The sequence below is a fragment of the Marmota monax genome, unplaced genomic scaffold, assembly GCF_021218885.2.
Source record: "Marmota monax isolate L192 unplaced genomic scaffold, Marmota_monax_Labrador192_F-V1.1 WCK01_AAM20220418_F8-fsc00030, whole genome shotgun sequence".
NCBI lineage: Eukaryota > Metazoa > Chordata > Mammalia > Rodentia > Sciuridae > Marmota > Marmota monax.
In genome coordinates this window covers 1,878,116-1,891,519 of record NW_026691988.1, presented here as the reverse complement: position 1 = coordinate 1,891,519, position 13,404 = coordinate 1,878,116, and the positions used below count along the sequence as shown (strand labels likewise).

Genomic DNA, 13,404 nt, shown 5'->3' with positions numbered 1-13,404 from the left:
ATCACTAAGTCTCTAGTCCTGAAATGGTATCATGCACACCGTCATCTTTATCTTCCTTATCCAGTGTTTTCTACATGTCTGGTTCTCTTTCAAATACTTAAAATATATTACCTCATTTCATCTTTACAGCAACTCTGGTACTTTCATTACCTTATTTTGCAAAAGAGGGAACTTTGTTAAAGAAAGACATTCAAGGTCATACAGCTTGTCAGTCAATATTTAGGCAAATATCTGGGCTGGGAATGTGGCTCAAGCGGTAACGCGCTCGCCTGGCATGCATGGGGCGCTGGTTTCAATCCTCAGCACCACATAAAATAAAATAAAGATGTTGTGTCAGCCAAAAACTGAAAAATAAATATTAAAAAATTCTCTCTCTCTCTCTCTCTCTCTCTCTCTCTCTCTCTTTAAAAAAAAATATTTAGGCAAATATTTAAAGCAAGGGAGTTGGGTTCCAGGGTCCACGCACAGTGCTTGGTGACATTACCTCTCACAGTTAAATTTTCCTAGAAAACTTTCCATCACTTCTTAAGAAAGATGATTTCCAACCCACCTGTAAATGATCACGAGTCCACATGATCTAACAATTTAAAAATACATATATAAATAAGTGACTTAGATATTTAGGCAACAAGGAAGGAATCTGACACATACTGGACCAATTCTTCGGGTGGTATAGTTGATGGGTAACCCACCAACATACAGCATTCCCACAACATCCAGGATGTCTGCTTTCTTGGGACTGATGGTTCTGTTGGAGGCATCATCTACATGAAGAATTCCTTCTTGCTTAATTCGCACAATCTTAATCTACAAAATTGAAAAAGTCATTAATGCCAATCTTGAATGAATTTCAATTATGCACAGTATAAGACATAAAAATTTGGGGCTGGGGCTGTGGCTCAGCAGTAGCACACTTGCCTGGCATGTGTGAGACACTGGGTTCGATTCTTAGCACCACTTATAAATAAATAAGATAAAGGTCTATCTACAACTAAAAAAAAAATTTAAAAAGACATAAGAACTTGTGTGATATTCATAAGAAAAGGTGAAATAATTTATGGGCTAAGGTGTAACATAAAGGAGTATACACCCATTTAACATAATATTTCAAACTTTGTCTTTCCCATGACTATCATTACTGAAAAGTCACAACCTTTTTCTGGGTAAGTTTTAGATTGAAGTTGCTTCTAGAGCTTTCCAAGTGTGCATACGTCTCAAGAGATAGGCGTGTTGTATGAAAACTTGCAGACTGATAGCACTGATGTGAATTAAGTGAGCTGCAAAATTCGTGTCTAGTTGTAATAATGTATTAATTTGAGCAAAACCTGTAATCCTAATGCCATTGAATACTTGCTACAGGCCTTTCTTGTGTGCAGAACTAGAAGGAGAGCAGTGCATAGGGGAGGTACTGTAATTTCTGCAGCAGCTGATTAGTCCAAAGTCAGGGAGGAAGATGGAAACCCTACCGATGCTGAATTTATGGCAGTTAAGGAAGTATCTTCCAGGACAGAATAAAAGAAGGGGTGTGAAAAATGGCTTGAGTATAGAATCTAAATTTAACCAGGGGATTATGTAAGCCTGTGGAATGCTGGGGCCCAATGATGGCTTAAAAATGAATCTGGATCAGGACTAGGGTAATTTAACACTCATTTTATAGGTATCTATTCTAGTTTGGGAAGTAATTTTAAAATCTTCAAAAATAAAATCTGCTTTTAATTTGGGTAATTATCATATTTAAGTTCCTCTCTTAATCCTAACCTTTTTATGGCATCAAATGTGACTTTTTCTCAAGTATCATATTTATTATCCCATTAACCAGAGATAAGAATAAATCTTAATGGGAACCCCTCCATTGAGATCACTATTTGCTATCCATAAACTTCCAATCAAATATAAAGATTGCATTTCTTATTTCTGGGACAAATTGGTTGACTTGGAGTTTGTATTGTATTTTTTTTTTTTTAATGTTCTTTGGCTTTCTATATGGTATGACAAGTCAAAGTAGGTTAACACATCAAATCCAACATCTAATAATATCCTGCTCTGAAAATTAAATATTTTATTGGTCTACCCAGGGAAACTTTACTTAATAGGGTATCACAGGTGCAGAGACAAATTTTGAGTTTTTGTTTTAATCAGGCAGTATATTATCTACTTGTGGTCATGCCAAAGACGATTGTAAGCTGTCAAATGAGCCTTCTGTGCCCATAAAAGCACCAGTTTCTGGGTGTAAGGCCAACCTTTTAAAGTTGTTCCAAATGACTATCGGTGGAAATGGTACCTTAGGGTCCTTTAAACACAACACTGCAGAGATTCCCAGACTCTTGGTTTTCAGACCCCCCAAGTCTTAAGCCCCCATCTGAGTGTAGCCAAATTTTACTTTGGCCAATTTTTATTACAGTACCTTCGAAATAGAACATATAATCTCAAAATAAATATTATTCCTCTACATCAACTACCCAAAGCTTCATGATTAACACATGCTGTATCTTATAATTATCTTATAATTCTTACTCAGAGCAGTGAGAATGTCTTCAACCCCTTGGCCCAGTTTGTGGACATATGTTCGGGAGCCACAGTCGTGAAACAATAGCAGAACCCTGGAGTACCATGATCAGGTTTGTAAGTGGTCAAATATTAACCTACCCAGGATAGGATCACATTTTCCAAGGTTGTGCAAGTGGTATACAGCATTTACTTTATTTTTAACCTCTGCCACATTCCAGCAGCATGAGGGTTAGCGCCTGCACTGGCAAAATAGTGCTGGCACCACGGGAACACCCATGGCTGCCACCTGGACCCCTGCAGAGAGGGTTACCTTGTGCCACTGGCCATCATTGATTTTGGTGGGGATCATGGTGTTGGTGTCACCACTCCCCAAGTCATAACTGAAGTACGGCAATCCATTTCTCAGCTGAACTGTAGCAAAATCAGCATGATTGATCCGAGCCATGTAAAAAAGCAAGCCTGATTCAGCTTCGGTTCGCACTTCCAACTCAATTGTAAGGCTGTGAAATTCAAGCATGTGAAGGGAAAGAGGAAAATAAGAGAATTGTTATGCTAAGATGGAGGGGTGTCAACTTCTGGGTTTATTTTCATAACATAGGTAAAATCTTCTCTGATGGGGCTTGCCTGGGCTACTCCTAAATGGAGCTCTTTAGGCCCAGACAAATATAATTCTATTCTCTGCTGTACTCAGAAAATTAAAAGTAAATAAAAAAATAATTTCATTATTTAGTAAATGTAGTTGATGAAATTTGATTAAACACGACTTTTCAATACTTCATTTACCAGTTCTTGGGCAATATCTCAGAATAATACACACCGGTTTTTAACTTTTGTGTCATCAAAGGCAATTGCAATGTGACTGTTTTTTGAAAGTCCGAACTGCTTGCTCCCCATCAAAAGAGCTGGTTCTGATTCTGCAGCACAAGGTCCCTATAAAACACCAAGGAGAGAAAGAGAGGTGATTATGAGGTCTGTTTTTTAAATAGGCAACACTGCTATTTGTTTATTACATATTATCTTCATGTCTAGGTATAAATTCCTTAAGAATAAAAACTATTATTCATCTCTGTAATCTATAGCATAGCAGGTACTTATTATTAAATGCTCAGTGAATGTGAATCAGTTTTTCTATATCACACCCTTGAATTGCTAAATAAGTGTGCTCAAAAATTTATTGATTTAATTCATATTTTCATTATCCTCTAAGGAAAAATCTTGTTTATATTTCAGAGGAAACTATAATTTCTTCTTCACATTTATTTCACTTATGAAGAATCTTATTCTTGGAAGATTGAACAAGGAAAACAACAAGCTAGCCACCTGCATTATAAGAGTAGGAGAAAGTGTTCCTTTCTGCCCTCCCATTTCCATCTCCCACTATATTACTTTTCCTTAAAAATTATCAGTCTACTAGGAGGTTGCCATGAATTTAGACTTTCAAGATGGTGTATCTAAACCTGCAAGTCAGCCCATTCAGGTCCTTAGTCAGTTGCTAGGCAACCCAGCACATTTTTTTTTTAATGTAAACTACCATACACCATTTCCACTGCTCCTGTTCAAAGATGAGGTTCCTGGGGTGCTTAAGAGGGACAGCTAGGTACAGAGCTGTGCTGTCACTTGGTTTAATGCTCTGCCCTCACCATCTTGAAATCCTGAACAGTTTTCGATCAGGGGGCCCTACGTTTTCATTTTGCATTGAACCTTGCAAATTATACAATCAATCCTGGCTATGTGTACCATATTAGGCTACCATAACAAACAATCCAATAATCACGGCTGTGCATATGACCAAATCCACAAACCTCTTTCCCTGTTCTCTATTTTCACAAGATAGCTCCATGTACAGGCAGCTTAAGACGTCTTTTAGAACACGCAGTACATGAGAAAATCAATAACCTGTGCACTCTGCCCGGCACATCTGTTTTTAAGATCTGAGCTTAATAGCTCTGGATGGACCACTGCCCCAGTGAGTGCTGAGTCAGCAGAGGTTTCCAAACAGCCCAGGGCTTGCTTTGGATGCAGAGTGTTCCAATGTACCTCTGAGATGACTCATCAGCACACAAGAAATCTTTACTTGAGGAATAGCCTTGTTCTCTTTTCTCTTGAGTTTAGTCAAATGCAACACTCTGCCACAGCAGGTAAAGGGCTTAAAGTGTTTCGAAATGCTGTAAAATTGGTCTTCCTGGAAGTATTTCTCTTCTTGCTTCCCAGGAGATGGTCAGTTATAAAGAGCAGACTGCGGCTAAAATTCATATAGCAATGCAAAAACCCAGTGGGTAGGAAGGAAAAATGCTCCTCACGGCACCTTATTTCCACTGCCCACAGTGAGAGCACAAATGGAAAGGCTCTGGTGGCTTAATGCCTCAGCCCTCAGTGACGCTATTAATAGAACTGGGATCATTTATCAATCTTTTGCAATATTTCCTGTACACAGGACCTTCTCAAAAAACACATGTAGCTTACAGTTCTCAGAAACCTCTAAGAGAATCCTATCTGCTGTGAGTCCACGGGGACAGAATTTCACTAACACATCTTTAAACCTTCATCTTTGAAAAACGGAGAAACTGAAAATGTCAATGGATACTGAGGAATTAGGGAGCAATAATGTCACCTAAAAGGAAACCACAGAGTATTATGATCTTCTTATTGTTACTATTGCAGCTACTTGTTCAGTTACTATATGTAGACATAATAGAAAAGCATAGAAAAGCATATTTGATTTTGAGTAAAATAAAGCCATATTCTATTGTGGTCTTTAAACAGATCTCAGTGGCAGTTGCAAAGACTGGATACTTTACTGGTGGCACCTGTATGCTCTGGAGAGCTTTTGTCTTTATCTGTTACATGGAGGCCCAAACACCATGATAACTTTGCCAGCTAGACAGGTGTTTCCAAAACAGGTTCTGAGCTCATCAACAGTTCTTTATCACATACTATCAGATTTTCAAGATGGAAGTGGCCCTGCTTAAGTCATTTTAGGAAAAGAACTGTCCAGAAAAGTACAGGGACTTTGTCAAGGCCCTTCTAAGAACCATGAGCACCCTACTTGAAATGAGGAACTTTCCTCAAAATTCCCATTTTTTCTTTTGAAAAGGGTGGATCTGGACAAGCAGGCAGAAGCAGTGGTTAACATAATGGTGTACTCCAATTAGCCTAAGCTGTAGCAGCCAGTGGGAACAAACTGATTAATGGGTAACCTCAAAGTAGAAGCCAGGATGGTAAATTCACTCTTCTTTGAGGACATCCAAACTGACACTAATATCGATTTGCAATCAGATGCATATTATAGATATTGCTTTAATAAAATGTCTAACGCCTTCCTTTATAAAATTGGCAGTTGGAAAAGGACTGAGAAATGCTAGTGTAAGAGGGTTTTTATATGTATCTACTTTAGGATTTAAGGAGGAAGAAAATCCTCTAATCTCTAGTGTGGTAATGTTCTGGTACGATCTGGATCTCTCCCCTTGCTTGGTTAAAGGGAGCCTGGACTGAATCATGTCTGCTTTGCATCACCTTCTCTGGGGTGAACTGAATCTGATTTTGAAATCAGGATGGGTGCAGGGCAGCGCTGTTCCAGAGGTTTGCTTGCTGTTGCTGCAGCTTCCCTTCCTCCTCTCTCAGTCCCCCAGAGGGTGGAGCTGCTCCCCCTGCAGCTCCGGCTTCTCTCTCCCTTCTAACATTTTAAAAGAGAACATGTGAGATGCATCAGAAAATGCCTGCACTATGCACAAGAATGAAATGATCTTGACAGTAAGGACATTTTCAACTCTGCTTCCCATAGAAATCTAAGCTAAGCCAGAGGAGTGGGAGGAAAGATCTCATTAGGTAATTTCAATTTAAAGATGCCTCATTGCAAGATGAATTTTCCTCCTCTCACCTACAAGAGCTTGAGGGGAGTCTTTATGGACGTGATGCTTTTCCTATGCTGTTTTGGAAACACTGATCTCTGAAATGTGTTAAACAATTAAAAAAAAAAAAAAATCAGTCTCAGTAGAGGCTCATCAATCTCAACGTGTTACAATTCTGCCACCTTGTGGGGATGCTTTAAAATACTACAAGTACATTTTGGGGGAAATGAGATATGAAAGGGGAACTGGATATGCTTTTTAATGTATCTGCTTGACCCTGGACAAGCTATAGGCAGATTGACTTGGATTTGGAGGGGGAGTCTAATGTTGCAGTTTGTCTGTTGATGAGAGCAGTAATGTGGTTGGGGAGGACTCTGAAGAAAACCAGGCTTCCAACAGTCATGTTCAGGGAAGAGAAGAGTATGCCATTATTAATAAGGTGAAAATCTTTTCACCCTATTTAATTCTAAGTCAGAGTAAAGTAGTGGTCATATTCAACTTCTGATTGGTGGTTGGCGTTGGTAAATAAATATTTGGATTTAAGATAGCACATGATTCCCTGATGAGCATCCCTTGAATTTAGATAGGTGCAGAGCAGAGATTTAAATTGCATTTATGAAAATTGACATCTTTGTTCTTGAAAGCATCAAATGACAAATCATCATAAAAATTGCATGATTTTCTTCTTTCATAAGTCAATTATCTCCCTAACAAGTGTGGGCTAAAACCATATCTGATGATTATTTGTGATGATTTTCTTTACGGATGAATACTCAGTGGAAGATACTAGGTATTTTTTTTTTAATACTGACTTTAATGTTCTGAAATGTAATATTCCTATTCAAGCTGTTTACTGAAAAAAACTGAATTATGTTAACTCCCTGCTCATGAGCTCTTTTGGTGGTATTGGGCATTTTCAGTGATATTTACACACTAATGCCTGAAGAGAGATTCCTTGAAGTGTAGAGAATGTGTGTTTTTCCTTTAAATACATATCAGTATCCAATCGATTTATCCTTTGGCCTTGACTGTACTTAGCTTTTAAAGTCGTAGCATTAAATCTGCTGGAGAAATCACTTTCTTTTTCTCTATCCTTTCCTTCTCTGCCTACTTCATCCCCTCAATTCCCAAAGAGCCCTTATCAACACAGCCCTCTTCATGGCTCCTTATATTGCTCTTCTTGATTTTCACATTTTAAACTTTGAGGTTCACAGTTCAACTTTCCCATAAGATGCAAGTAAAAAAATAAGCATCAGGCATTGCGCACAAGCCACACAGCCACTCTCCTTGTGAGAACTTGGTGTAAATAGTACATGGATTCACAGAGGACTTGCCACATTTTGACACATCACCATATTTCTGTAATACTGGAGGCCCCAGATTTTTAACTCCTCTGTTCCCTGTGATTCTAAATGGGAAAGATCTGCAAATAATATGCAGAAATGCTTATCTAAATGGGCTAAGAAATAAGAGGGAAGAACAAAGAGATGATAAGCTTCTGCCCTATCAAAGGAGATAACATGCATGAAATGCCCTCCAATCTCCAAGGTTCTATCATGTATTAACCACATGATGGTAAAATCCTTTTCCCAGGGCAAGGTTTTCTCAGGATCCTCTTCAATTGCTGTCTTCTTGCTGTTAGCTGCTGACTGGGTCAGGTGTAAAGAAGAAAAAGAAGGAAGAAGAGGAGATCTTTTCTGTCAATTGCACTAGAACAAATATGGGGCTCATATACCAGAAACTTCCACATCAAAAATTAACTTGTAAGTCTTAATTATTAAATGACAATTCTTAAAAATCTAAATAAACTTTGATTTAAAAAAAGAAAATGTTGAGAATTATAAATGATGAGAAACTTGAGTTCTAACCATTACATGTTGGAGTTTGAAATTGCTTAAAAGTAGAATACTCACCAGCAACCCATATTCCCTGGTGCTTGCCTCACCCTATAAGTATGAAAGATTAAACTAGCTAGGCACACAGAAGGATTGACAGAGCCATGGGGTATTACCATGAACCAGGGACTCTGCATGCAATGTGTAACTTCTTCCCTCATGATAATCCTCAAAGGTAGATATTATTATCTTATCTTTCAATGGGTTACCTTATATTTAGAGAGGACCAGGCACCTGCCAGAGTTCATTGAACAAATATGGGTGGTTGCAGGAAAGCTAATGCTTACTTACTCTTGTGTTATCACTCTTGCTAAGGCCGCCCCCTGCCACTATCAATGATGCTCTCTTCTTCATCTCTGCATTTATTAGATGCTTAATAAATACTTATTTAAAATAAATTGTTAATGGGCTGGGGATATAGCTCAGTTGTTAGAGTGCTTGCCTCACACAAGGCCCTGGGTTCAATCCCTAGCACCAAAAAAAAAAAAAAAAAAAAAAAAAAAGTTAAACATTTAAGTTTTAGTAACCTTTAAAGAGAAGACTCCTCTCCACATCCCCACCCAAAAAAGACAGAAAATAAGAAAGAAATTAAACTAAAAGAGGAGATATGTATGGCTCCACGATCTGAATTTCTACAACACAATTCCATAAAGAAAGTTCTAAAATTATAATTCTGACCACACCATCATAAATAATTACTATGTACAAGAGTGAGTCAATAGCAGGTAGAGTTTAGATGCATTAGTGGCTTCAGTGCCAGTTCTCACTAATGTGTGTAACCTTGAACCATGTTCGAATTGCTAAGGTCTTCTCTAGCTAGGTAACTTCTTTGCTATTCATTCCAGAACAACCAACTGGGCTGCTCCATAACTAGTTGGCTTTGTCATTGTCTACCAACGAATGCTATATTTTTGGAAAAATTAAACCATAGATTGTTAAGAGAAAAGGGAAACCAGAATTAGAACAGAAAGTTCCAAGAAAACTGAAAAGAGTGAAAACCTTCAGTCCCAGAAAAATGTTGTTTTTAGAAACCACAGAGGGATGTGCTTGAGATGACCTACAAAATGACATTTGGTGAGCACTAAGGAAAGTAAGGGGATTATTGAAGGCCAGCAGGGGTCTTCTCCAAAAGTCCAAACCAAACCAACAGGTACAAGATGAGAGACCTGACTGAAGGAAATTCTAGTGATAAGAAGGCCCACAGGGTGAGGTTTCCTTGAGAAAATATGGTACCAATTTAGGAGTCAATAGCAATGATGCATCTGTTGAAAACATTAACAGTTCAGGTACATTCATAGAAAAATAATAATAGACTCAGGGAGGAAGTAATGTCCCTTGAACTAGTCACTTCTTTTTTTGAGGAGTATGGTCTGTCCTATGTGCCATATTTTAACAGGGATATTTCAAACTCAGGAGTATTCATTTCCTGGGATATTAAGATTATAAATTTGGTCATACAAAGAATATCTGATCAGGTGGGATATTTAGTCTGGGGAGAACAAGACTTAACTATTTTTGAAACCTCAAAGGGTCATTAGAAAGGATGCTAATGTGTTTAGTTATGGAAGCACCATCATTAGATGGAAGTTACAGGGATACAGTTTGACTTCAATATAACCAATGGCTTTCTAACACTTTGAACCTGCTCGTCACGACCCTGGAAAATTCTTGTCAATGAAATATTCAAGCAAAGGCTGCAAGCCCACGTCAAATATCACACATAAGGAATTCACACTTAGATCTAAGAAGGGGACAGGACCAGATATCTGTAGGGCTCTTGTCAACTGTAGTTTATAATTTTAAGTGTGTTGTTGAGAAATTAAGGTCTATTTCCTTAGAAATCATTTTATAAAGGCATATGAGGATCTAAGGTCAAAAAAGACTATTTCTAAGGTCAAAATATCATGTTTTTAATTCTTCAATTGAAAACACATTTTTGAGCTTAGGGAACACTTAGAAATATAAGGGGAAAATAAGGAGGATCATTAACCTTCCTTTTTCTGGGGAAAGATATAGACAGAGGTCATGGTATAAAATTGCTGAGAGAACATTCTGAAATCCCTGTAGCGGATCTCCTGATACCTCAGGGGGAAATCACTCCACATGACTGATGGCATTTACCTTGCTTGTTTTGTGATCCTTGGTATTTTCTTTGGTGAGATAACATTAATAGTATTTCCAAAAATTGTAAATAAAGTAATTAATAGCTTGTCAGGATCAAATAAAATAATATAAGATGACCACAGAGTAATGGACTCATACCAATTACTCACTAAAGACAGAGATCCCTCAGTGTATCTATGTGATGATGTGCTTCTTCCAATTCTTAAAGAACTTCCACATACATTATCTCCTATAACTCCATGCAGTAAGCCAGGTAGGTGTAAGGTTCACATTTTACAGAGGCTAAATTTATGCTTGGAGTAAATGACCACTTTTACTGAATGATGATTATCTGCCCTGTCATTTAATAATTTTTCTAGTGATAAAGAGCTCATAGCTTTACAGAACAACCCATTTCATCACGGAAATCAATGAAGAAAATGAGATGGTCAAGAGTTTTCCAAATCTACACTCAAGACAACATGTTCCACCCACTTCTGGATTATAGATGTGATCATGTGCTGTTGAGAGTGTCGTGAAATTGACCCCTTTGACACTATGGTGGTAAGAATGTAAACGGGTATAACCACTGGAAAAGGCAATTCAGATACATGTGTTGAGAACCTCAGACATATTCACTTTTTGGTTTCATAATTCACCATCCATGAATCTATTCTATTAAAAAAGTCAGAAATGATGGAAAAAGTTTGATTCACAGAAGTGCTTATCAAGAGTTTAGTTTCTAATAGTGAAAAACTACAAATACTCTAAAATCCCACAATGGACTACTCAAAGAAGAATACATTGTAAAGGCAGCGTGCTGTAGTGATAGCAAGCCAGACTTTGGATTAAGATCCAGAGGGTTAAGGGTTAAATTTTCTGGGTGAGGGGGTGAGTTACTTAAGTTAGCTAATGCTTATCAAATCCACTCAAAGTGGAATGACAATCTGTTTTTTAAAGAGCAGTATGACAGTTACAATAACATTAAATGGAAATTGTTTAGATAGCAGCTGAAACATTAAGCTTTTGAAGGCAGTAATTATTAAATTACCATATAATAATAATGATATATATATAAAATACTTAGTTTATGGCAGACATGTAACAAAGATTTTCTTTTAATATCCTGATAATAACTCTTTGACATATGTGCTATTAATATCCTCACTTCACAAATGAGGGAAACTGAGGAATAGTTCAGCCTAACAGCTTTCCTAAATTCTTTTTGTTGTTCTTTTTAGATATACATGACAGTAGAGTATACATGGACATATTATACATATGTGAAGTGTAACTTATTCTATAATTAGGATCCCACACTTCTGGTTGTACATATGTGGAGTTACAGTGGTCATGTATTCACATATGAACATAGGAAAATTATGTCCGATTTAGTCTGTCTTTTCTATTCCCATTTCCCCTCCCTTCTCTTTATTCCCTTTTAGCTTTCCCAAATTCATATAGAGGTTTGGTTAAACTAGGATTGGTTGAATTGGGATTTGACTCCAGGCTGTCTGACTACTACCTCCTGCACTGTGACACATTTTGTGTATATGTATATGTGTGTGTACCATAATAAAAAATCATAGTAGACTCACACATTTACATGTTTAGAACCAGTTTTAATTGTGTATTATGAAGTTTAAAAATTAGATCACCAAATTTTATGGGCACTGGTATGAGATCTATGTGTGAAATGCAAAATAAAAGTGATGATTGTAGTGCGGCATGGTGGTGCCCACGTATAATCCCATTGGCTCAGGAGGCTGAGGCAGGAAGATCACAAGTTCAAAGCCAGCCTCAGCTAAAGCAAGGCACTAAGCAACTCAGTGAGACCCTGTCTCTAAATAAAATATAAAATAGGGCTGGGGATATGGCTCAGTAGTTGAGTGCCCCAGAGTTCAACACCAAGTACCAAAAAAAAAAAGTGATATGATTCCCTTTCTGTGTTGGTATTCTAGGTAGCTTCTATTGCTAATGTTGGATATTTCTGATTTCCAACTTTCCAACTGAAACTGTACTATTTTATAAACAAAAATCTAGGGAAACACATAAATAAAAATAACTCAAGGTAGATGTGAGGGGAGTAGATTTTCATTTCCAATACCAGCAGTAGAGTATATCTGATTCCCTGAACGATTGCCCTTCTGAAAAATGACTCAAAACACCAAATGAAGATTCAAAAGCAATGGAGATATAAACACTCACATGTGCCACAGCTGGGCTGGGAGTAAGGAAGGCTGGGGTGGGAACTGGCTCAGGCTGGATAATGATTTCAGCTGGAACTACTCCATCTTCATCTTCCCGGGGTTTCTGATGGGTACAGCGACCAATGTCTGCATTTTGGAAGGATACAGGCTGGGCAAAGTCCATGGGGCTAATTGAATAGAACAAAATATTTTTTTTCTTAGTTTTCATTCCTCCATAATGAATCAGACCACCATGCCCTCCCTTTTCAGACCCCCAGTTCAGTCTTCCAATTCTAAATTAAGATCTTTATAACTTCCTTTCCTCATGATTTTGGATAATGTGAGTGATCCTCAAATTAAAAAAAAAATAGTAGAAAGGAGTATTACTTACACAGAGTTAATAACAAGATTCCACACACAGCCTTCAAAAGGAGGAATGTTTCTGAGTGGGGGAGGTTGGAATTCAGGTGGAGCACCCCCAATGAAAAGCTTTTTGACTTCAATAGCCTGTTCTACTGTGAGATTTTGCATGTGTCTTTTATCTTCATCGACTTGAACAGTGAAGATGCTAAGATATTTAAAATAAACAAACATGAATCACATATTATTCAATACAGTTGGAAATCTCCTTCCTGCCGCCCCTCACCCATCGTTTCTACAGCGTTTAGGTGATCCCCAATTGGCTGATTTGGAACTCCACATTAACCACTGTTATTCTTTCCCCAGCATTTTGTCCCTTGTCTCTCTTAACTGTCCCTGAAAGCTTACTGAAATCAGGCAATGTGCAGAAGCAAAATGAGCCTCTGGTAGAGGGGACAGCTGTAGTCTGCAGCCCAAAACATGAGCCTGTGAGCGCAGGGG

The 13,404-nt window shown here is 37.8% G+C and overlaps 1 protein-coding gene across 5 annotated transcripts in view; it reads right to left on the bottom strand.

Annotated features, from left to right (window-relative positions):
- Nucleotides 1–13,404, bottom strand: part of Lama2 (laminin subunit alpha 2) — a 564,351-nt gene that overhangs the window by 7,849 nt on the left and 543,098 nt on the right. For all 5 annotated transcript variants that reach the window (XM_058581053.1, XM_058581067.1, XM_058581070.1 and 2 more), the window contains 5 exons: nucleotides 12,935–13,111; nucleotides 12,563–12,731; nucleotides 3,326–3,438; nucleotides 2,819–3,008; nucleotides 652–807 (listed from right to left, as the gene is read on the bottom strand). In XM_058581053.1, coding sequence (XP_058437036.1) covers nucleotides 652–807; nucleotides 2,819–3,008; nucleotides 3,326–3,438; nucleotides 12,563–12,731; nucleotides 12,935–13,111 — 805 coding nt within the window. The remainder of the gene's footprint in view (nucleotides 1–651; nucleotides 808–2,818; nucleotides 3,009–3,325; nucleotides 3,439–12,562; nucleotides 12,732–12,934; nucleotides 13,112–13,404) is intronic.